General features: G+C 40.2%; 1 protein-coding gene and 1 long non-coding RNA gene across 3 annotated transcripts in view; one reads left to right on the forward strand and one right to left on the reverse strand.

Moving 5' to 3' along the window:
- Positions 1-1,979: 1,979 nt before the first annotated feature.
- LOC118247529 (uncharacterized) lies at positions 1,980-7,996 on the reverse strand. The gene is made up of 3 exons (XR_004778471.2): positions 7,790-7,996; positions 7,206-7,469; positions 1,980-6,265 (listed from the first exon to the last, which is right to left on the reverse strand). It is a non-coding gene; the product is annotated as an uncharacterized LOC118247529 (long non-coding RNA).
- A 141-nt stretch (positions 7,997-8,137) lies between these two features.
- Positions 8,138-25,033, forward strand: part of LOC118247528 (pituitary tumor-transforming gene 1 protein-interacting protein-like) — a 28,708-nt gene continuing 11,812 nt past the window's right edge. Inside the window, exons 1-5 of one of the 2 annotated variants that reach the window (XM_035545573.1) lie at positions 8,138-8,549; positions 11,011-11,063; positions 14,342-14,450; positions 18,428-18,536; positions 22,131-22,199. In XM_035545573.1, coding sequence (XP_035401466.1) covers positions 8,435-8,549; positions 11,011-11,063; positions 14,342-14,450; positions 18,428-18,536; positions 22,131-22,199 — 455 coding nt within the window. In that variant the 5' untranslated portion in view covers positions 8,138-8,434. The remainder of the gene's footprint in view (positions 8,550-11,010; positions 11,064-14,341; positions 14,451-18,427; positions 18,537-22,130; positions 22,200-25,033) is intronic. The other variant, XM_035545574.1, reaches the window with a different exon arrangement.

The raw sequence follows: 25,033 nt of genomic DNA on the forward strand, positions 1-25,033 counted from the left end.
TTAGCAAGGAAAAAGTCATGTTTCAAAAGTCTTGTTTCAAAACTTTTTCAAAGTTTGTTCCTATTTTTTTTTAAATCCTCCCCATTCTCTTAAGGTGCAGCAAGGAAAAAAAAAGTGTTTTGTTTTTTTTTTATGAATTTGAAGTTTACACTGCTTACATTATGTCTTTGTCCTGGTTTCAGCTAGGATAGAGTTAATTTTATAATTAATTTTAAATTAAGTCTTAAATTTCAAGTCTTTTCTTTTAAATTTTCAAGTCTTAAATTTCAACAGATGCTGATATTGGTGAAAACTGATTTTGGAATAGGTGATGGTATTAAATATTTGCACTAGCTTATAGGTTAGATCTGAATGGTTTAATGTTCTCTCTGAAGGCAATATAATGCACATTGCACCATTTTGACTTTAATCAAGTCAGCAACAATGAGATACTCAGGTTCTTGCTACTGCTATGCTAAAATGTTCTATACACAGGTTGAATTTTCTGGCAAAAGTACCACCTCAGGAAGCAGCTGACACGGAATTACCTTCAGGCTCAGTGGAAGGGTATTTTTTTTTTTTTTTACAGTACAGCTGCAGATAAATCAGCCAAATTGCACTGCCTTCTGTGGCTGCCTGTTCTGCTCGAGTCAGCTGTACAACTCCCAGAGATGGCCATGAGCACGAAAGCCCAGCCATGGAAAAAAATGACTCCCCTTGCTGTTCTTCCTCAGAACGGGGGGGCAGGCACCTCCAGATCTACGTAACTCTGACCGAATGGTGTTGGCTCCACGACTGCAGAGGTGAGGTATTTCCCTTGAGAGGCGTCGGGAGGGTGAGCCGGGCAGTGCGTGGGCAGCCACAGCGCGAGCCTGCTGGCGTTGCTTGGTGAATCCTGAGGTGCTGGTGGGCTTCCAGCAGTTCTGTGGAATTCCTAAGTCATTACGGTACGTCAGTTCCACTTAGTTTGCATGTACGCTTTCAAATGCCATGTGGCTGCATCTTAATTAGCCAAGGAGTTATGAGAAGCCTGAGAACCACTAATCGTGGCGGCTGATGCCTCTCTGCCTCACTTGAGGAGTCATCTGAGAGCTGTAATTCTCTCAGGATCTCAGCACTAATCTCCTTAAAGCTCCTGTCGGAGATTTTGAACGCTGGGTAGAACAGAATTTGCTTGGGTTGGATTTCCCTACTTATGGCAAGATTCAAACACATAACAGAGGTATTTTTATATATTTTTTTGGTTTAAACCACAGAAAAATAATTCAGAAAGGTCTCTGAGATAACATGAAAACGATAAATTTGATGAAAAATGCCTCTGAGCTGCTTGTGTATTTATACTAAAGTATAAAAACCCTGCAGGCTTTTGACCTTGATTCTCAAGGCAGCTAACTAAATTACTGTTTTCTCAGAAGAAAGGTTACTTTTGACAGTTGCTGTCCCTAGAAGTCTCTCATTTTCTTCTAAGACCCTTTCGGTTCCCTTTCTTGGGCAGCCTTATTACTGAAGGAATTCCTGTCCCTTTTCCCTGCTTTCCTAGCCTGGGCAAGTCACTGCTGTGGGGCCAGGTTTCCACAGCAGCCCTCCTGGAGTCACCTCTGCAAGACGGTGTCTTAGGTGACACCTTCGTATTTCTGCAGGGCACCAGAGAAGGCAGGAGGGTCTCTAATGCTTCTGCATGGTCTGTCATAGATGACATAGCACACATCTGGATTTGCTAGAATACTACTGTAAATTAGCAAACCAAGATTGATTGTGTTGCTTGGACTGGCCCTGGAAATTATTATTTTTTTTTTTTTTCAGAGCTATTTTTACAGTGGTTTGCATTTCATTTAGTTACAGATAATCCTCTACTGCAGCAACTTAACACACTTTCTTGGGTTTATTCATGGGCTCAGCTGCTACATCTTTTTCCTAACAAGAATAAACACAAGTTCCTAATAGATGAAAGCTATTAATTTGATTTTATGAGCTCTTAAACTTTCCTATGTGGCTTCAAGGGGCAGTTGTGTCTTCTGAAAATGTGTGTCCAACCACCACACATCACCTATCCACGCCTGGAGACTTGAGCAGGGAGCCTGTCCACTGGAACACTTGTAATGCTATTATTTTTGAAACAGTAGCTCGCTGCTTTGAATGATACAGGTGAGTCTGTATTGTGAACTGTAGTAACAAAGTAATCAACACAACTCTGTATCTCAACTCCTCCAAAGGAGCAAGATCCAAGCAATTGCTCCAGTCAAGACTCCAGGTTAAGTAATACTGTGATGTGTGCTGGAGTGCTATGTTCCTGCTTTTAAATATGAGAATTTTGTACTGCAAATGAAAGAACAGAAAGGATTTCTTCAGTGGTGTGGAACTAGTATTGCATTAAACTCCTGGCAAATAATTAGGTAGAAATACAAATGCTTCTTAAGTCTCCTGAATTAAGGGGATGGACAGGGGAAGACAGATCGAAGCTACAGCAAGATGTTTTGGCATTCGATTCTTGAGTTACTCCAGTTGATTCCAGGAGAAAATTGTATCACTACTTTATGTTGAAAGTAATCAGGACAGAGCTATGTGAGATAGGTACAGTCTATCTGTAGATAGATAGACAGCATTCTGAACCAAATCCAAGTGTGCCGCAGGGGGAAAGCAAAGCTGAAGCCCTGACAAGCTGGTAAATGTACTGTATTGAGACTAAGATCCAGTAACCAACTTAAAGCTTGTTAAGTCATACTTTATAGATTGTGAAATGTCAAGGGAAAATCTGGATCCCTCACGGTGTAGAAAATGGACTAAATAAGAGCAGCTGTGGGGGTAAGTACTTCTCCCATACTTTGGCACTAAATTGTTAGCTGATCTTTATCAGTTTTAACAAAATAAATCCTTCAGAAGTTAGGTAAGGCCTGGGAAATGGCAGCCAAGGGGTATTTTCTGACAGTTTGCTAAGCCAATAGCTTAAATCGAGTGGAGTCATTCACTGCTGAAATGCAACAGGAAAGCCCTGCTTTTGTTGGGCTGCCCTATTTTGTGATGCTCCTGTTTACCCTACCCCAGCTGACTGCAGTTCTACAGTGTCTCTCTTGCTCCAGCTATGGTTAAGGAAATTTAATAGGGCAAAACCAGTGATAAATGCAAAACATATAATTAAGTCCACAAATACTTAGATAATAATATAGAATTCTATTTATTCTGGGGGAAAACACAGAATCTTGGAAATAGATTTCTGTAGAGGGCAACAGCAATTTTAAGCAGCAGAAAGCAAAGCACCGTGATCCGTGTGGCTCTATAGCCACGTTCCCAGGGCCTTGTTAAACCACGACGCAGAAGGCAACCCACAGGAAATCATGAGTTGCTGATCTTATTTCACAGCTGACTGAACGCTGGTCGGCCCAGTTTTCAATGACAGGGGTGCTGTAGCTTTCTTTGATCTCCTCTGTACCAAGGCCAGGAGCTCAAGCACTTCTCATAGGGTGCCTCCGAGTCCAGCAAACACCCGTGTTGTCTATGCACAGATGTGCCACTCACCAAACCCCGAGTACAAACAGCAGCAGGCATAATTTATATGTTTTTCTACACTGCTGCTCCCCAGACTTTACGCACTCCTAGCTGCAAGGTCACCTGTGCATATTTACAATCCTCCTCCCCAGCCTTCTGTTCTGATGCCATCCTCCTCGCCAACCTCCTGCTTTTGACCCATTCCTCCCAACAATGCACTACTGAAGTAGTCACACAGGATCACCCAGCACAACCAGGGTTGTGAGAACTGAGCAGAGAAGCAGTTAGGAGAGTCTCACCTGATCCAGCTGAAAACACTTGTGCAAGGAAGGACTCCTGTTGCTACTGAGACTGCAACCACCTTTTTGGGAGATCTGAACAATACCCTGTGCCGAGGTCCCAAACTTTTTTTTTAAATACTGTCCATTGTTTGGTGCAACACTGTTCAGTCAAAAAACAAATCATTCTTTCCATCCAGAAAAGTTGGACTTACCATTAGCTTTTTGTCCATGGTTTCTAAAATAAACTAGTCCGCCCTGCTACAACTGATCTGTTCAGTACAAGTTATAACAGAAAGTTCAATGCTCTCCCTTGCTTGAAATATCTGAGAGGACTAAACGTTAACAGCTGTCTATACATTGCCAGATTTTACTGAAATACAATCTTTGAAACACTTGGCTTGTCATTTTGTGCACAGAGGTATTACCATAAATCCAACAGTGGGCTATAATTCAATTAGATTGCAATTCAGTACCATTAACCATTCTGCCAAACTTAGCAGTGATATTCACAAATATTCCTCTGCCAGAAAAACCTTATATGTAATATGAGCTGTGGGAATCAGGGGGAAAAAATCACGATGAGATTTTTTGATGAGACTAACATTTCTATCTCTGTTAGAGCCACAAGATAATGGAGTAATTATGTAGATACTCTTTAAAAAGTATGATTTACTCCCTAAATATTAAGTGTGTGGTCACGTGAGTATGACAATGACAGACAGAGAGAAAAATCAGACGCTTCTTACCACTGCCCTTAGCAAAGATACTGAACTGATCCTATGTATACCCCTAGGCAATCTCTTTGCACTGTAGGTGCAAATCTTACTTGCATGAGAGAAGGCCCCCCCCATCAACTGAGAAGGCTGACTTATTTTAACTGTCCCAGTAGCATTCAGCTGATCATGTCTGAATTTATTAAGACTGTTAACAGTTGATTTAATGTCTGTTTTAATCACAGGGTTTGCCTGAAAGATGAATTTGGGCCATCATATTTATAACAAAATTGCAAAACCTAAAATACACACACACACACACGTCAATTCCTCTCTATACTGCATTGTTCTAATCCCTGAAAACATCTCAAATGTGCATTTGCAGGATTGGAGCTAATGTGTTTATGATATTATTTCTAATCATTAGGATCTCTATGAGTTCTGTTTCAATTAAGATTGTTTATAGAATGGTGGTTATTTGGTTAAGGCAGAAGAAAGATTTTCATCTGGAAGATCTAATGTTCTTTTATTTGACCTTAAGAAATAGCCTCAACTTGTGGCTGGAGCTTTTCCTCTATAAAATGGTGTTATTTAATACTTCAGATTTGAAGAAGAGAGTTGTAAAAGCTAGTTTATTAAAATTTGAATACCCTCTTAAGGATGACTATATAAAGGCACACATACAGCAGGTCTGCTCCCTGGAGGTATTTAATCACAGTTAGTACCCCACTTGAACAAAATTCTAGACCTCACGTGTACCTTCTTGCATGACTTCAATGAAGCCTTAATATGACGCCAACATGCAATTAAGCTGGTCCTGCGGCTGAAAACAAAAGAGGTCCTTCTTCCTCCCCAGGGTATTAGTTATGTCCCCTCAATTCCTCCTCTGATGTGCCAGCACAAGAATTGGTCACCTGCTCAGTGACCGAGACGGGGTATCACTGATGTAGCTGAAAAACAAGTTTTCAACAGTATCAGCTCACTACAGGACAGCAGAAATGTGTTTGTTCATATAGTTTTTGTTGGATCCAAAATCAAGCATTCAGGGAGAGGCAGCACAGAGTACTTTTTGTGGGAACAACACTGATCTAAGTGTATGTCAAACTGAAACCTAGAAACATTTGTGCTCCAGTCAGCACAAACTAAAACAACCCCATTAAGTGGTGTGTTACTGGTACCTTTTACCAAAGCATATGCCCATAAGCCCAACACAGCAGAGAAAACAGCAACAACAAAAAAAAAGAGAGACATTCTAATCACTTACATGATTTATCAGCTGAATTATTTATGCACATTGTAATCAGACAAGCTGGATAAACTCATGGTGATGAAGCAATACTGTCATTAAGGGTATCAACCAAACACACAGACTTTATAACTGCTATTTCACCTATGAGATTGTTACCAGTGGTAATAATGAAAAAACAAACCAGCTGAAAAACAGCCAAGTCTGTCCTTTGTTCAGCTACCGAGTGAATGGCTCCTTCAGCTGTTCTCTCACATGGGAGGAACTGGAACAGAGGTGAGGAAAAGGGGCCCTGGCCAGAGCTGCTGCTGAAAATGCACATGGACAAACCCTGTTCAAAATCCCATACAGAGTCTGTGGAGCTGGCAGAAAAGTTCTTGTTATCATTTCAAATGGAGTTACAGGAAAAAGAAAAAAAAAATTGTTTAAATTTTGAGATTGTTTGCTTGTTTGTAGTCTTAATACATACTGCTTGTTCCAAACCCAGGTTCTTGGTAGATTACATTTTCATGTCTTCTACACTCCATTTCCTGGGAATTTACATCTGCCAAGGAAGTGGGTACCTAATCAAGAAAAAAAAAATGGTTCATTACTGTAGGTATATCTATTGTGAGAGAATTACCAGAGCTGTTCATAAAATATATTAAAGTTTTTGTCCCCCAGAGGAATAGCAAGGGTAGATCAGAGAAGATGGATATAGCCATGCTTCCAAAGAGCCCTCAGCAAATTCTTTTATTTCCCCTTCTCCCATAACTCTTTACTCCAGCTGAAAGACACGTCCTTTACAATTACCATGCTAGAAGCAATTCAAGGAAAAATTACAAGCTCTGGCTTGGTATTTGAGCTGTTTTATGAGAAGTCATTCTTTACTGCATACTTAAAACTATCTGAAACTAAGATATGTATAAAAAAAAAAAAAGCTAGAGAACTTCCATGCTGCCTCAAATGTAATTCAGTACATTTAATCAAAAACATATGGATTATAAAAGAGGTTTTTGAGAAAAAGAAAAGAAAATTAATGAGAACAGCTATATAAAGTCATTTCAAGGGCACTTTAGCTCAGTATCTAGCCTGAAAAGGCAGTCAACAACAAATGCCTAAGGAATAACGTCAGAATAAGGCAAGCATAATGCATCTTCCTTGGAAATCACATGCAGCTTCTGGCAATGTGGTTCGGTTACTTTCTGAACCAGAGGTGATATCTTGGTGTTTAATGTTTGCAAACAGACATATTCATGGGGAGAAAAAAAAATCCAATGTTTTTGGACTAATCTAAGTTTTTAGTGTCCTTAACATCCAAAGACAGTTTCACAGCCTAGCTATACTTTAAGCACCATATTTCCTTCTGAGTACTTTTGTTTTCCATTTTCTACTTGCTAGTTGTGTTTACTGCCCTTTATGTCTTGTATTAGAAAAGATAGCCATGATTTTCCACATCTCTGTCATATGCCTTCTTAGCTGTAGTCTATTGAATTATTCCTATATATGTGAGCAGTTTCATACCTTTGATAATGTTTGTCACTCATCGGTGTGCCTCTACTATTCCGACATCATGCTCCAAGCGATTCAAGAGTATGGAAACATGAAAAAAAAAGCATTTCAGAGCATAAAGATTTAAGGACCTTAACACGTGGCAAGACTTCGTCTTCAGCCAGCTCAAGAAGGCTGAAGAACTCATGAATCAGTATTGTCATATATTAAGCTCACGTAAAAGCATCTTGATTTGCATATGCTGCCTCAGCCCACACTTTGGCTTTCGAACACTCCCTGCAGACAGAGAAGCAGAAACACTAGCGCTGCTGGCAGAAACCCAAAGATGACATACGCTAAATGAAATGTAAATAATTTTTTAATGCATCGGTTGGAATTTCATTTAAGGTAAGGGCAACTTCCAATCTGAAACTGACAGATCTCTCATAAAGCCATCCTGGTGCAATATATCATCACCCTGTCAGCCTTCCTGTGGGGGATTTTAGTGAGAATAATCTCTGCAGTAAGGTGAACCAGATGTCTAAGGTTAGAAACTCAAACACTATGAAGAACACTCATCTTATTCCAGGCCATTAAGGACCCGATAGGCACCTTACCAGTGTCCTACTGCCGTTCAGACGCCCAAAGTCTCAGGTGCACCCTTAGTACCCGGCTGCCTCAGAGAGTTTGGGCTCGGTCTCCTTCATCCCCATCTCCTATCTCACAGCCCTGTCTGGGCGTTTTCTGGACCCCAAGGCACTTTAATGAGCACTACAAGCCCCAGGAGTCACTACTGAAAACCAACAACTCGTTAATAGTTTAAAATGAGAAGGCCACGGCAAATTTTCGTATTTCCCTCAACATCTTTATTCCCTTCTCCAGCCAGCCCTGACTCGGGGCAACGCCTGTTCTCGTTGGCTCCTCACAGCAACGTGACACCAAGAGGCAGGAGCAACGGGTCCTTCCGGAAAAAACAAATTAATTAATTAATTAAACCCAAAGCCTGGCGTATCAGAAATACGCATCTACGAATGCTGTGAGCATTTCAAGCCGCAGCCCACACAGGCGCCAGGTGCACGGCCACCGCTAGCCACGCGACGGGGAGCTGCCACGAGGAAGACGACGAGCCCCCCGGTGGCAGACGGCACGCCTCACGGAAGGCGACGCGCTTCCCCCGGCCGCTCCCCTTCCTTCCCCGGCCGCCTCAGCGCCGCCCCTTCCCCGCCATCGCCGGCGGCTCCCGGTGGGCGCGGGGCCGCGCCATGGCGGCGGTTCGCTGCTGGCCGCTCTGGCTGCCGGCTTTGGCGCTGGCGTGGGGCTGCGCCGGGATGGTGGCCGCTTCCTTCGCCACCGCCACTCCGCCGGTACTGGTGCAGGGTAAGGACGGCCGCAAGGCGTCGGGGAGCCGCGGGGCTCGGGGTTTTTCTCCATCCGGGGGCTCCCAGCCCAGCCCGGAGCCCCCCGGGCTGCCGCCCGCCCTGAGGGGGCCGGGGGGCGCTCGGCTCTGCCCTGCTGCTCGGGGCGCACGTGGGGGCTTTCTCAGTTTGTTCGCCTTTAATAGATGTGACCAGAAAGGTATGGGCCAGGTGAGCTTGTATTAAATTGAGGTATTTCAGATGGACCTTGCCAAGTGTTCTTAGAGCCCAGCTTGCAGGGGCACCTTTCTTTGAGGTTAGGGCTTATGCTTGATGAGAAATATCCAGGTTTTGGGACAGCTGACTTGAGGCAGAAGAGAAAGGGAGCAGTCAGTGTTTCTCAGCTATTGGAGAGGAAGGGACCTGCTAACAACTGCAAGCTAATCAGTTTCTTTCTGGTAGCTTTGAGGAACATCAGCCAAGCTGAAGAGCTTGGCCTGAGCCAAAACTTGGGTTGGTTTGGCAGTCAGTCTGCTTATGGGTGCCCTAGGATTGAACTGTTCACAAGTTTTTATTTCTGTGTGAGTTTAGGAGGTTGCACATGACACAAAGTTTGTTGTTGGTATGGAAAAGGATCCATATTATACAGAGTTAAGGATCTGTATCATACAGATGGATGCGAGGGACCTTTAAGGGATGAAACGAGAAATAAGATTAAGGTTAAAAACTTCTTTTTTCAGACTTTATGGAAGTTTGGCTGTGGGAGGTAAGAAGGGTTTAAGTTGAGAATGTGGGCAGAGAGCAAATTAACTCGAACTACCTTGGTGTAGGTGCGGAAAGGTTTCTGACTGAGTGGTTGTGTCGGTTTTAGAGGCATAGTAAGAGCTCCCTCCCCAAAGGGTCACCGATCCTAAGGCTATGTGGCAGTCCTTAGTGTACAGTGGATGGTTTAAAGCCCTGTCTTCCTTTAAAAAAAAATAAAAAATAAAAAACACAACCAAAAAAATCTGCGTATGCTACCTCCATGCATATTGGAAAGGGGCAGTTCTTGAACAGGGCTTTATTTTCTGTGCTGTTACGTTTTACCCATATTTTGTGAAAGACAAAATAGCCTTTGTGCTGTTACGCTGGTCCCTGAGGACACCTCCCAGAAGGTGAAGTCACACAGGGTGTCATTTTACAATGGGTGCTTCAGTTACTGAAAACATAATTAGTTATAATTAATGCACTACAATTCCTGTACATGTAGGCAGGATTCTAGTCATTTAAAAAAAAAAAAAAAAAAAAATAGGAATGGTAATAACTTTTTCCTATCTCCTTGTGAGAATGTAATCCTCATGCAGCTGTAGCTGAGCCTGCAAGGTGCATTGCATTAATGAAGCTGCTTTAGTAAAACTGATACAGCGTATCGAAATAATGACAGCACTTCTTGGTAAACCAGGCTGGGTATGTAAAAATGAGTTTTCCTTTTCTTTCATCTTAGATGCTTAATGTTGACGTTATCTTAAAATAGAAGGAGTGATTGTTTGACAAATGTTGGCTAAAATATAGTGTGAATGATTGTTGGTAGTTGTGCTGTGGCTTATGCTTTTTTTTTTTTCCATGAAAAAGACATTACAGTAGTCCCTTGAAATATTAGAGGGAGTCTGTAAACTTTATATGTTTGAATACAAACATTTCAAAGTTGCTTTTGTTTAATATGCTGGTATCCATATTGCTTTTGCAAGGTGCGTTGGAGGGGCTGAGTATGTTCTCAGTTGGAGAGGTGGCTTTTTCTGTGCTCTGCTCTTGGAGAGTACACCATGACTGGTGGAAGGCTTGTGTGCCTTGTAAGTTAAGGGACCCAGAGAAATGCATAAAGCACAACTACACTTTTTTTTTTCCTGGTTACTCATGGTAATGTAACATTTTGTAACGGAGTACGTAAATGAAAGTCTGATTTTATTTTTTATAATTTGGGTCTCATTCTTTTGGTTATATGATCTTATAGGCTATATAGTATGTCAGGAATAAGGCAGTTAAAAGAGATAAAAAAAAAAAAGGTGAAAAGCTTTTTGATAAGGATTTAAGGGATGATGAATTTCTTCATTTGATGGTTCAGTTACTGAAAATGTAATGTAAATCACTGGAGATATTGAAGTGTAAGTTTGAGAACTTCTGCAGAGATAGAGGGAAGCTCTCGGGTTGTGTCTCCCATCTTGTCCGTAAAGAATCAATCCTCTCTTGATGGGTTGGCTTACCTGTGCCTTCACTTTGAAAACCATAAATTGTTTTCCTAACGATTTCAGAGGTCAAACTCGACTGCTTTCTATCTCTGTTTGCTACAGTTCTTCTGGAGTGAAAATATTAAGCTTTCATTATTTAATCAAAATTGTTGCACATACCTAGTAGTGGGGGAAAAAAAAAGCCTAAATAATTTGTTAAATGTTTGATATTACTGAATAAAAATAAATGATACCTGTTTTTTTTTTTTTGTTCTCCAGCCTGTTCAGAGTTTTCCTATAGGTCCTGTGAAGAATGTCTAAAAAATGTTTCGGTAAGATTAAGTATCTTTTTTTTTTGACTGATAAGAATTTGGTGATTTTTTTTTTTCCCATTTAATATTATATTGAGTTGTTGGGTTTTGTTTGGCTGTTTGTGGTTTTTTCTTTAGTTGTCTTAAAATGATGAAGCTAGTTAAACTACCCTTAATAACAGGAAATCCAGATCAGTTGGCTCTCATCTGCCCTCAGTTGGTAAAATTGGCTGCCTGATGTCCTTCCTCCCCTTGGAGCCACTGTGCTTTCATTCTCCCAGGGTTACAGGGTGGCCTGTGATTTGGTTGCTCAGGGTATTTCTCTGCTTTGCCTGGAGAGGAGTGACCAAGCAGTACTCAGGCTTCCCCTTCCCACAGTGCTCAGTGCTTTCACAAGTGCAGCAGAGCAAGTTGCTACTACTGGTTTGGATTCTTACCCTCATTTTTTGAGCAGCATTGGTTAAATTTCCATCTTCTGGGAGGGCTGGATGAACTGAATCCTATGCGGATGAAATGCCTTGTGTTTCTTGTATCCAGAATATGAGAGCTGACAAATTCAAGTAAGCAAGCTAGAAATGCCTTTTTCTAGAGATGCCCTGAGCACTAGCACCATGTTCAGCTGAGGCAGACTGGGTCAGTGCTTTGTAGCTGTTCAGACACTGGCCTCTCTGACTACGTGAGACTGAGTGCTTCAGACTGTTGTGCTAGATCACTGCTTTTGTAGCAACGTGTTTAGATTTCCAATGAGATTGTGGTAACGTAGACATTTAAATCAATGGAACCTTATTGCATGCCCTTTGCTCAAAGCCTTTATAGCTACACGGTAAGGGTTGTGATAAGTATCCAAATGTGTCCGTCACTGCAGCACAGAAGAAAACTCATACATTTACAGTGAGAGTGTTTCCAATTCTGACTTTGGGTGTCACTGAAAAGAAATATTTCAGGAGTCTTGAAATTATATAAGTTACCATAAGACTTTTCACTAGGGAAAATTGAGAAATATCTAAACATTGTTCTAGGCATCTTTTGGAATTATAAGAAAAAAAGGGAAAATACAAATTGTGTTGTAGTGGTGTAGCCATTGACTGTGTGCTGCCAGACCTCTATTTGTCATCGTAAGCCTGGCATACTGTAAAGAACTCTTAATCTTCAAAAATACAATGTAGGAAACACAAAATACGGGTTATTAAAGATTAAATGTTTGTCCCTACCACTGGTGTGCCTGTCACTTCAAATAGGTGCTGCAGCTGATGCCTGTAGGTGCTGCAACTGGCGTTATGAGCACCACTTTTATTAGTCTGAGAACTGTGTGCTCACCTTGTGAGCAGAATAAATCCTTCAGGTGTGCACTGAAGCCACTAACAGAGCTATAGATACATTATTCTCAGAATCTGTCAAACCAGTGACAGAGTCCAGGCTTGTTCTGATGACTGAATGGATGATTCAGGGCATCTGCTGCAATAGCATCAGTGTTAACCTTGAGGAGGTGACTTTAGACTTGATTCAGACAATTCATGCATACATCTAAGGAAAAAAGGCTATAAATAAAGCCATTAGGATTTGTGTAAGCAATATGAAAACAAAGGATTGCTGAAGTTACCTTAATTGCCTTCGTAGATGAAATTACCAACTGATGATAATGTAGATAGTAGCAGCAGATAAAAATGAAAATTAAACTTTTCGTGAATAGATAAAAATAATTCCAAGCAAACCATAAAATGTTACCATTTAGTTCAGTTAAATAGAATTGTCATTCAAAACGATCAGATTTTTTTCTGAATTATAATTGCGTTGGTCCTTAGAGTTGATTGATACCAATTTTCTTGTTTTTTTAATCAAGAAGTTCTGAGTGCTTGGTATCTTTATGGAGATGCTGTTGTGTTTGATTTTATTTTTCAATGGTACTGTTTTGTAAGTAATAACATATAAAGGTTTTGGTTAGAGCTTTAGAATCCTGAAACTCTACTTTAATGTGTAAGTAGCTATTGCTTAATGTCTTGAGAGAGTTTTCTCTTTGTGTGATTCTCTTCTTCATTTGATTTACTTTTAAAAAAGATATTTTTAGCCTTCCTTTGTGGGTTGTGTAGAGAGGAATCAAAGTTAAGGAAATGTTATGCCCTTGGGTGTTTAGGCTTTTTTTTTTTCAGTCAATTTTGATAATTAGATCAATTTTTAGTGTCAGGAATAAGTCAATTGAAATATTTTCTTACTTTAACCTCTGCAGTGGTTAGTAGCAGCATCAGCTATTGCCCTTAGGGCTGCGCACCTTTTTAATAGTTGCGTGCAGTAGTCTCCATTACAGGGACACAGCTGGCCTCTTATGCAGGGTGTCACTGGCAGTGCACGTCGTGAGGTCATCTGGTGCCTACTGGAAACAGGGTGACCACTGCATTCAAACCAAGTTTAGCAGTGACTTCCAGTCTACTGGTCTTATTATTTTTCAGCTGCTAGTTCTTGTTATTAAATAGCCAGGCTAACAAAAATAAGCACGTTCTGAGCAAACATGGTTAGATGCATTTTACGGATGTCTGTGACTCAGGCTACCGGCTACAACATGTGAATCCATTGGTTTTGTTGCTTTCCTCACTCATTTCAAGAGAACAGAACCCACTACAAAGGGGTTCTTTCGTACTTAACATTTTCTAACTCTTGAGAGCAAGATAACTGTTTTTGTGCAACTGAGGATGTGTGAGAGATGTTCTTGATAGTCTGGTTAGATAAAGCACAGTTCCTGCATGTGCTCTGTCTGTAATGAATCCTACACAACCCCATTCTGTCAAGGATTCCCTTTACTGTTATCCAAAACTTCTTCATGGATTGCATCTTTTGTTATCTTGCTGCAAAACTTTCTGTAGAATTGTAAAGGTTCTTTATGGTTTTCTTGCTGTTGATAGCCAAATATAGGACTAAAGTAAGATTCTAAGTGTATTTTGTATTCCTCAAAGATACTGCTGGCTTTAAAATTTTGCGTGGTTGGGTCTGGGGTTTTGTAATTCTTGTTAATTTCAGTAATTCTAAACCCAAAGCCTTTTTATCCTCAAGTGTACGGAGTACCTCGGATTGTCCCCAGATATTTTCAGGTTAGTGTAAATATTTATTATCTAAAAGTACAAAATTCAAATTGGGCTTAGTTAGGAAATGTACCAAACTTTAGTAGGTTTCATGCTACTAAGTGCTATCAATGTATCAATGCAATATTGTACTTGGTTAAGAATTTCCTCTGTGGAGAGGAGCACTAGATTGTAAACTGTTTTCTGAAGATCAATAATTTGTTTTTGTTTTTCTTTTTTTTTGCACAGTGCCTTTGGTGTTACACCAACAACACCTGTATTGATTATCCTGTAAGAAGCATTCTTCCATCATCTTCATTATGTTCGCTCTCAAATGCTCGATGGGGAGTTTGCTGGAGTAGGTACTAATTTTACTTTTGCTGTAGAGAGACATTTGAGTGTTTAGTCTAAAACGGGACTGCCACTTACTGCATCTTTTTCCTGATAATTCGGTTGGAGGGTTGGGGAAAAGCAGTAGTTATGATTTGGGGTGAAAGGAGCGGGGAGACGAGCAAAGGAAATTGCTCACCACCTCCCACAGGCAGACTGATGCCCAGCCAGTCTCAAAAAAGTAGTCACCATGGAAAACGACACCTCCTACCTATCCACCTGCTGCTGACCCCTTCTTCTTCTTCCTCTACCTCATTTTGTATTGCTGAGTGTGGCACTGTACAGTATGGAATATCCCCTTGGTCATTTCAGGTCAGATGTTCCAGCAGTGCCCCCCTCCCAGCGTTTTGCCCGCCACCAGCCTACTCGCTGCAGGGGGAACGAAGTCAGAAAAAGAGCAGCCTTGATGTTGAGCAAGCACTGTGCAGCAGTAGCCAAAACACTGGTGTGCTACCAATGCTGTTGCAGCCACAGATCCAAAATACAGCACCATATGGGCTGCTAGGAAGGGAGTTAACTCCCTCCTAGCCAGTAGAGAAAGACGTTTGTGCTGTGTCCTTTTGCAAAGCAGTGATCGCACCTATTTACAGATAGTAAGGGTGCTCTTATCCCTTCACTTTTGTTAGAGAAGGGATTTCTGGCTTGGGCGTGGTTCATGTTTCTAGATTGAGTATAGCTTAAACACAGAATGAAAACTTTGTATTGAAGCACATTCTCAGCAGAAAAAGAGTGTAAATAAATAAACCAACCAACGAAATTTAGAGACAAATTTGCATTTCCTTAATATATTTTTTACAGACTCTATGCAGCAGCATGTTGTGGTCAATACATAGGCTTATTGAGAATATCCTCTTCAGATGTAGCAGGAAACTTAATTACCTGTGAGAATGCTGGGCTTGTTTTTCCTTTCTGCGAATAAAATGAAGAGCCAGGTATTGCCTAAGTGTTGCTGCAAATGGAGTTGAATATTGCAGCTCTCAAAATTCAAAAACAAACGACTGGCTTCCAGTTACAATTTTATATGGAATAAGACATGTTGACGGATCACTAACCAGCAGTGAAGAAAAAAATGGTATGGAAGCAACAGAATACAAATTAGCTTAATTGTTTTGTTTTTCATAAACAATAAGCAAAGAAATAGCTGAGACAGGAAAGCAGACTGGATACTGACAATTTTATTGTGCACTTAATAGCTTCAAATTACTTTTTTTGCTTCAACTAAATGGCAATTAAAAATATAAATAGTATACTTTATTTTCTTAATGGAGATTAAACCATTTTTAGAACACTGAGCAAATTATATTTAGTCGCTTATAACTTAGCGGAGTAACAGAATGAGAGAAGTCATGTGGTGAAATGTTTTCATATGAAAATGTATAGGTTGAGGAACTATATATTAAACTGTATTATAAACCATTCCCAGTAAATTACAATGCACAAGCAAAAATTTGCCCAGAGAAGCTGTGGATGCCCCATCCCTGGAGGTGTTCAAGGCCAGGCTGGATGGGGCTTTGGGCAACCTGGTCTGGTGGGAGGTGTCCCTGCCCATGGCAGGGGTTGGAACTGGGTGATCTTTAAGGTCCCTTCCAACCCAAACCATTTTGTGATTCTATGAAATATTTACAACACTTTTCAACTTACAACTTTATAATTTTGTTACGTATAAGAGTTTATGCATCTTCATAATTGCTTTGATGCTTTAATCAGCTTTAAGCTGTTCATTAGGCTTGGGACACTATAGATATACTTTATCGTGTTCATATTTGTCACCCCAGACAAATAATGATTACATTGTGTCCTGTTTAGAGAAATCCATAATGTAAATGAAGAGCACAAACTACTGGGGAAGTGTTGTAACCGACTCTAGGCAGGGATTATGAAACAAGAAATTAAGATTGCATTTAATTTTGTATATATAAAGCAAAGGTATTTACAGTTAGAGCAGTCAACCTTTTATGTATGCTTACATCCCATGATTAATTCTTTAATTTTTTTATATTGAATTATTTTGAAAGACCTTTGTAAAACACTAGCAAGACTCTTTTCTTTAATCGAAATTCATGTTGTTTGGGACCCTCAATATGTTGAGGCTTCTATTTTAAAACGTGTGTGTTATATGTAAGCAGTACACAAGAAAATGAAATGAAAATTTTAAAGCTATTCTAATGTTTTGAGTATACATACAATAATTATTGTTAATAGAATTGCATGCTGCTTGATTTGGCTGCATGTTGTCATATATCACAAAAATGACTTGAGTTCTATTATCGAGGGTGGTCTTATTGGCAGGGCTCATAAAGCTATAGTGGGATTCAGGGTATCTAAATCTGAATGTCTCTTGCTTGTGGAATGAGCCATCGTGGTTTAGGGGAATAAACAGTGAAGTTGTTGATGTGGTGCAGTAAAAAGGTTGCGAATGCTACAGATTGCTGCTTGTGAAGAGGAATAGGAGTACATCTTCTACTTGTATGCAGCACCATTGTGATAATACTTGAAAACTTCGCATGGTTCTTGTGTCAGTATTTTTTAAAGGATTTTGAGAAAGAGAGGGTTCATGTGAGGATGACAAATTATGATTTAAAAGCTGGAACAATGACTCAGTTTCTTAGCAGTCTGCCTACAAAAAGAATGTTGAGAGGATACTTGGTTAATGTATTGCTACTGAGAAAAGGAGATCATCTTAAAGATGTTTTTAAAATGCACAAGAAGGATACAGAACCAAATTCAATGACTGGAAGATCAAACTGGGAATACTGTCCAAGTCATATGCTGTGTTTCAGTGTGGTTTGACTGTTAAAAGAAACTACTAGGAAACTGGTAGATTGTCCATCGTACCATCTTCGAGGCTGGGATCTAATCTTTCACAGAGCTTGTGAAAGATTAGATCCCAGCCAAGTGTCAGACGCGAGTTGGTGAGGTCAGTGGAGAAGTAACAGACTTAGCAGAAGAAACTCTTCGGCTAATCCATGTGGTCAGAGAGGGCAGACCTTCCGAAACTGACTTGCTGAGTTTGAGTTGCTCATCACTAGTACTCTGAAACAGTAGAAGCTAGAAGTAGCATGTGCAGCTGCTTTTTATTTAGTATGCCAGCATAAGGCTGCTGAATTTTGACAGTTCAAAGGGATTTAGGTAGGAGAAAGGAGAATAGAAGCTTCACTACCACCCCATCATGCTTTGAAATAGCAAGACAGTGTGGGGTGGAGATATTTTTTAATCTGTTGTTAGAACCTCCCTGAGTCACTTCATTTTATGCCCTTTAAATAGCTCTCCAGAGCTGTGTCCATTGCATTGCTTATATTTTGTGTTTGTTTGCTTCTTGGGACGTGTTTTCCAGAACTACACATTTCTGACTTTTTTTTATGAATGCAGTCCTGTCTCTGTTTAGACCAGATACAGTTGTTGGAGCTTATGCTATCAAAATAATAACCTCTGTCCATGTGTTAATTGCTCTTTGGATGTAGGAGATGACTTAGGTAGTGTGGAGTGTCTTTTTGTTGGGCCCCTTCAAATCCCCTGACTGATACTGTCATATCATTTGATTTTGCTCTTTCTCTCCCTTCTGCCTGTAGTGTATACACACTAATGCTGCACCTACGGGACTTGTTGTTCGCCCTGTACAGAGGCTGAGGTAGCAACTGGGGGACAAAACTGTGGAACTGCACCAGAAGATTTACATAATATGAAGTGTTACAGAATGAATGTTTAATAATTTGGTGTATGTAAAGAGCAATTTGTTTTGATGTCTTCTCAGTCTAGATCATGCATAGCACCCAAATTCTAATATGATATACCGAGGTTTAACTGGGGTGACTACACAGAGCTGTGTTTTGTGGTTTTTTTGTACACAGAGTAGAAAAAGGGGTCTTGGGAAGGCGGGGAAGAATTATCAGAAAGGTAAATGCTAATGCTGGAGTCTAACAAGTTGAATGTATTTGTATCTTTCAGTCAACTTTGAGGCTTTGATTATTGCCATAGCTGTAATAGCTGGGCTCATTCTGGTGTCCATAGCTGTCTGTTGCTGTTACTGCTGTTACTGCAGAAAGCGTTCCAAGAGGTAAATGTGTATTTGTTTGTTTCCTTTACCAACTTTTTGGGTGCTGGTCTCCCCTACCTACCAACCTACAATTCTACTTTCCAACATACTAAGAGTCTTTTAATTTGGCGGTTAGTTTTGATCACTTTGTATTTGTTTGAGAAAACAGAACAAAAAGGAGGTGTTTAGTGACATGTAGTGATTCTGAAAATGATGCTGGAAGGACAGTGAAGTGATGTTATTAGGGGCAGAGTTATAGATGTGTTTTTTAAATAAGCTGTTGCTTTACAATTCTATGTTGTACGTTTCCGTATTAAGACTGGACATGAAATATTTGCACGGCCAAATAAATCCTTGCTTCTTGTGATAACAGAACGGATGACTTCTTTTAAGGCAAGCTCATGGTACAGCAAAAAGGTGGGGAATGTGTAACAGAGCAGTGTCCTACAGTGTTTGGTAGTCATGCTTCAGAGTTTGCTCCAGGGTCTGTCAGCATGCTGTCAGTGTCTAAGTGTGTTTGTCAATTCAATTAAATATCCTAAATGTAAGGTGATAATTCTTTGCTCTAAGATACTAAGGAGGACTGACTTATTTTCAAGTAAAGTAATACTGCAAAAATTAAATGTCTCTTAGATCTTGGAGGACTTGTAAAACTTATTTTCTACTGGTGTACTTCTTTGATTGGCTGATGTCCCTCAAAGTGGGGGTGAAACAGTTGATGAGCAGCTTAAACACAGACTCAGTGCTGCCATCTGAAGTGATCAGTGCTTATTTCATAACGAAACACCCGAAAAGCCATGTTTATTGGTACAGCACAACGTTCTCCTCTGCATTGGTCAAGTTTTAGGTTTCTGGGCAGGGTAGTTTGAGCTCGCTCTGTACCTTTCATGCTTCAGTACTTCTCATGTGAACAAAATGTGGACCTTATTTCTTGGTCTGAAACGATTTTGACACTATTTCAAGTACTTATAATTCATTGTTCTTGTTTGATTCTTTATTTTAGAATTTATGCAGTCATGCAGTGGCTTTTTTCAAGCCACAGTAAAATGGTACGCTGTGGCTTTCAAGGAAAAAGAACAATTGTCACTCCCTTCTCTTTTCCCTGAGGAAGATGCATGTACCTGTTTTCCTGGTAGATTGGTTCATCTTAGTGCAAATCCATCCTAGTGCAAAAATTGGTGGCTCTTTAGCCCTGTGCTGATAAGCCCTGAAGACTGTTTCAGGTTTTTGTAAGATCTGCCAACTTCCTCTCAGAAGAGCTGTATTGGCTCCAGTGGCTGACGTGCCAACAAACAGAGCTTGATTCTTGCACAAAAAGAGATTTGTGTCAGAGCTCAGTGTAACTAGCTAAGTCGTCAATCACTGCTGTAACATCTAATTCTAAATATAGAGGGTTAGTTGAGAGTTGGTTTATGTCATGGCTCCAGAGGTGTCAAGCTTAATCTTCTGACACTTAAAAGCTTTAAAGGTCTTGTCAAAGTGGAGTCCAGATTATTTCAGGAAGATCCAGAATGTATTATTACACTGAAGCCTGAGATATTACTGGCTTTAAACCCTCTCATTCCCAGCAGGAATACTTTTGCTTTCTGCTTCCTTAGGGTTGGGAACTCCTTCCACAGAGAACAAAACCAAAACAAAAAAAAATACAACAAAATTTTAAGTATGAATTGGAAAAAGGAAAATTTGTAAAAGTGTAGTATTAGATCTGCTATATTGATTTTTTTGATGCATCTTCTCGCATCTCAGATATAACCTTGTTCGGCAGAAGCATTAGTGTTCCTTTGGAGAATTTGCAAGCTGGGAGGTTTTAACGTTCAGATGACAAAGTTTTTTCTTGAACATGGAATATTTAGAAGCATTAATGCCCTCATTAATGATGTAGTTGGCTCAAGTGACTCCATCCCTACCACAAAATTTCTAGGACTATTGGTGCATCATTTCAGTTCTTTATTTTTTTTATCCTGCATTTGGACTTTGAGTCTGGTTCCATGTACTTGAGATATAATTAATCGTGGAACTATACCAAGTAGACTCCTTGACAACTTCAGGATATTAAAAAAAAAGTGGTTGTTAATTCCAGACTTCCTGAATTTGAGGAAAAACTTAATTCCTTTGCAGTATCTAGAATTGGATGTTACTTTATGCTTTTTTTTGTTATGGGGGAGAAATACATTTTCTGAATCCTGTACCATCATTTCATATATTTGGTGGTTTTATATTTTGCAACACCAACGTGAAGTGAGACAATTGCATAGTTAAGATACCAGCATCTCCAATGAAGTAGTTTTGCAGAAGGATGCCCAAGAATGAGAGCTACTAGTCTTCCAGGACATGCAAAAATGGGGAATTAATTAGTCAAACAAAAGGATCTAACATGCCTTTCTAGTAAAGGTGCATCTGTTTCCTGCTGCTAATACCCCCATTGTCCCCCAGGCTTTCTAACTCTTCAGCTGAAAACAAAAATGGAGGGACTAGAACATCTGTACATGAAACATTACATGGATTCTGAATTTGCTTGCACTTGAACAGCTAACATGTGCAAATATGTGATTGAGCAGATGGAAAAATTGAGTTCAATTTACAGTTCTAACCTGTGACTTTTGTATCTGTTAAAACATGACACATGCTGTAATTAACCACCGGATGTCACTCTTGCTTAACTTGTGTGCTGGTTGTTGCAGATGTGTGGTACTAGAGCTGTCCATTGCTCTATTAGCAGGTGTGTTAATAGTGTAAATATTTAAATCAGACATTTTCAGAGTGCATTTAGTTCTGAAAAACTTCTGGAGAAGCATGGCAGGTGTCCATTTACAAATCCTGAAGAATTGACATTTAATTTTGTCAGAAACAAATAGCAGACAAATATCGTGTGGCATGTGTTTTAGAGTTCTACAACTCTCATGTGGCACCTCTGAATAAGCGAAGCTGAGCTTTCTCAAAGGCAAGTCACAAAGCTTTCCTTCTGGCAGGCAAAGACTGTATGTTGCAGCTCTTACTGTGCTATGCGGCTTAAGAGCATGCATTCAGTAGAGCATACCTGCACCTGCGCAGCTCAGCTCTACCATGTAGACTCAGCACTTCCCAGAGTCACACAGCTGTTGCACTCAGGTAAATTCTTGCTTACTCCATAACGAGGCGGGCAGCTGCCGAGACAGTTCATACAGACCACTTTCCTGGGGCCAACTTGAGATTGGATAGTGATGGTTGTTGGAAAGATAAATAGTTCTGGCATTGAAGGCTTATAAACTATCGATCTTCTTCGAAGGTGCAACAATGAACTTAACTGTGTGTGCAGTAGGCTTACTCTAAATGGGGTGTGACACATCGGGAAAATGGCAAGCAGGAGAAGTCTGCAACATGTTCTTCAGACGCTTTAAATTGTCCTCTGGAGTCTGAATGGCACATCGCTACAGTGGGCAAAGCGTTTGGGTGTAATAAAATTGTGAAAGGGTAATTGTACTTTTTTTCCAATTATACAGAAACGAAGTTATACATTGCTGTGAAGAAGTCTCAGATGAGACTATAAACACTCTTCAAAAATAAGTGTCAACACTGTATAGCACTAAAAATGCTTTTTTCTCCTCTTACGTTTTCCTTCTCTTGTTATTCTTCTAGTAGACGAGATGACGAAGAGGAACAGTTAGCTAGAAAGAGAGAGGAACGAAGACTACAGTCTCTTCAGAGGTAAGTTTTGGCAGCTTGGTATACAGCTATACACTTCTTGGTAATACAGGAGCACTCTGCCCTTCTAAGGAATACACGGAGTACTAAACAAAGAGTCCAATAGCTATTGTGAAGTTTGGCATGACAGTGTTAGATTTTTACAGAACTGGGCTCAGTGAGATTTACAAACCTGGTTAGGAGACTGTATTTCCGTGACTGAACAGGTACCTCTGAGTTAGATACCTATTAGGAATTTTGCTCAGGAAATGGAAAACTTTGCCTCAGGTCTCATTTTAGACTTAGTCCCACGTTGCCATTTCTGTTAAAACTGTAGCACAGCTTAGAAAGAAGTACAAGACTAGTATTGCTACAAAGAGTCAACCCTGGTACAGCCCTGCTCAGTGAGAACAGCATCTCTCCAGATGGAGGATTTTATTACTTTAGTTCTCAAGTGACTGTTCATGGTTTTTACATTGTCTTTATATAAACACTTTTTATAAGTAAGATCGTGATACATGGTACCTACCAAGCCTGTGTACATTTTGAATCGTAATTCCTTCTGTAGTCCTTATTTTGGAGATTCACAGTGGATTAGCTTCAGTGGATTCCTCTTCAGCTAAGAGGAGAGTCCTAACCAGACTAATGCTAGGCTTGGAGCTGTCAGGTGTGGGTCTAAGTCCTTACAGACTTGGCAAGGAAATTGATCCTAAGTTGCCACTTCCTGGTTATGTTTGCTAAATACCTGGTGGCAGTATAACAGGTGGGCTCCTTCGCTGCTGTTGCTGTTTTCTCCTGAGGTCAGATTCATTTTTAATATGATTAGGGACTGCAGGGGGCAAAGGTGTGCTTCCAGGTGACTCCCCTTAGGGAACTTTTGCATGGAGGCATTAAGTTTCTCATGCAGAAATACTCTTTTCTTTGACACCTTAGTGTGGGGCATGTCGCAACAGCAGTGCGATTACTCTAGTAAATTGTGAATTCTCGAGCTCTTCTGAGACATTGTTATATCAGGGTGTATGCCCATGAGACCAGCCTTCACAGCTGAGCTAGCAGTGATGACTAGGTTAATAATTATTGTAATGTGGTGACTGGCTCCCATATGGTGTCAGTCACATGCTTCTCCATAAATTCCATAAATATATGGAAAAAGGGCTTTTTCCATATATCCCTATCCTTTCTTTCTTTCTGTTGTATCCTCTTTTGGCTCATTTTGAAACCAGCGTGTCAACTGGTGGTCTCGTTTCTCCTGAAATGCTGCCATGTGCAGTTCTCTTAGCAGTAGTCTTTCCTATTAGTCATTGATAGTTTCCTGCTTTCAAAAAAAGGCATTCACCAAGTGAAATGGTCCAGGAAGTGTTAATTCACAGGTAGCCAACTATTCTTGTTTTCTTGTTAGCTCATATCGCTCTTGAAATCCGTGATACGGTGAGAGTACAGGTGTCCAGGGCCGCCTTGCTGCAAACATTTATGACAGCCTTTGCCTAGCAGCAAACTGCTACATCCTGTTGTTGAGGAGCTTCCTCCTATACATCTGATAATAGTGCTGTCTTACAAAATACAACGAAATATGAGATGGCAGGAAAAGAAAGAGGATTCTGCTTGATTCTTGGTCTTGAATTCTATTGGTTTTAGGTAAGACTTGCACAAAGGCACCAAGAGGAAAAATACGGAATTCCCAGAGCCTAGCAGGGGTACAGAGTATCATGAAATGAATCAAACTGCATTCTGGACAAGTCATCTGAAAAATTCAGTGTTGTCTTATGCAGCTAACAGCTGGGCGTGATATGCTGCTGTTGCAGCGTTTTTGTCTAAAACCTTAAACTCTATTCAGTTTTTTAAAGAGAATCAAATGGGTCTCGTAGGGAAGATGTAAATGGCTATAGTAAAACAGAAGCCATCCTGTAGGATTGCTTAATGCCTGATCACAGTTCACTAATTGATTTCGAAGATGAAGGGAGATGAGAGAGAAATGAAGGCAAGTGATACTGTATGCTTAGAATGTAGCATCTAATGTGATTTCTCTCCAAGAGTGTCCTGGCGTGATGGAACAAGTCATGATGGGAAAAATGTCCTGAATACACTAACATAAACAGGCATGTTATGCATTCGTTTGAACAGTCAAGCAATTGATATTTTAGAATGTAGAGCGCTCTGATTCCTCTGTCCCTCAAGCTCACTGAAAAATACAAAGAACTGAAAATAAATTGCTTTTTTTTGCACTCTTTCTTTGTAGGTATTCTTTGGAATTTTTTCAGTACAAGTCCTACACTTTGCACACCTGTGCTTGCATTATGATTTTATTTTTAATATCTTTAGGGATAACCTCACCTAGTTGTGCAAGCTTTTAAAAAAAGTCATAGCAAAATATCCTCTAAGATAACTTTTCTGACACCATGAATACCTCCAGAGTTGGTATGAGATGTTTTTTAAACATCGCATCATCCCAACACAGCTTGTTAAGACCAATTGGCTCCATTTCTTGAGGTGTACCAATGTGGACACTGGTTTTTCCTCAAGAACCTTGACAAGTTTGGTGTCTCATTCAATGTTTGTCACTCTGTCTAATGTCAGGAGATGACCTTTACAAAATACCTCAAATAAGCATGATTTTCAATGTCAGCAGTATGTAGCTGATGTGTAGCTGCATTTGTTATTTACCCTTCCTAGATAGCAGTTATTCTGACTGGTTTGGTTTTTTTGAAAACTGGATTGGTGAAGGTGAAATAGAGAACAAAGGAAAAAGAGGAAGAGCTTCAATCTAAAGAAAAGGAGTTCTGTGAGGAATACCAGCGTTTTGTTGTATGTCAAAACCACGTGCCTCGTTGTGCTGAAACGTCTATCCTAAATAATGTGAT

This window comes from Cygnus atratus, chromosome 2 (genome assembly GCF_013377495.2).
Source record: "Cygnus atratus isolate AKBS03 ecotype Queensland, Australia chromosome 2, CAtr_DNAZoo_HiC_assembly, whole genome shotgun sequence".
Taxonomy (NCBI): Eukaryota; Metazoa; Chordata; class Aves; order Anseriformes; family Anatidae; genus Cygnus; species Cygnus atratus.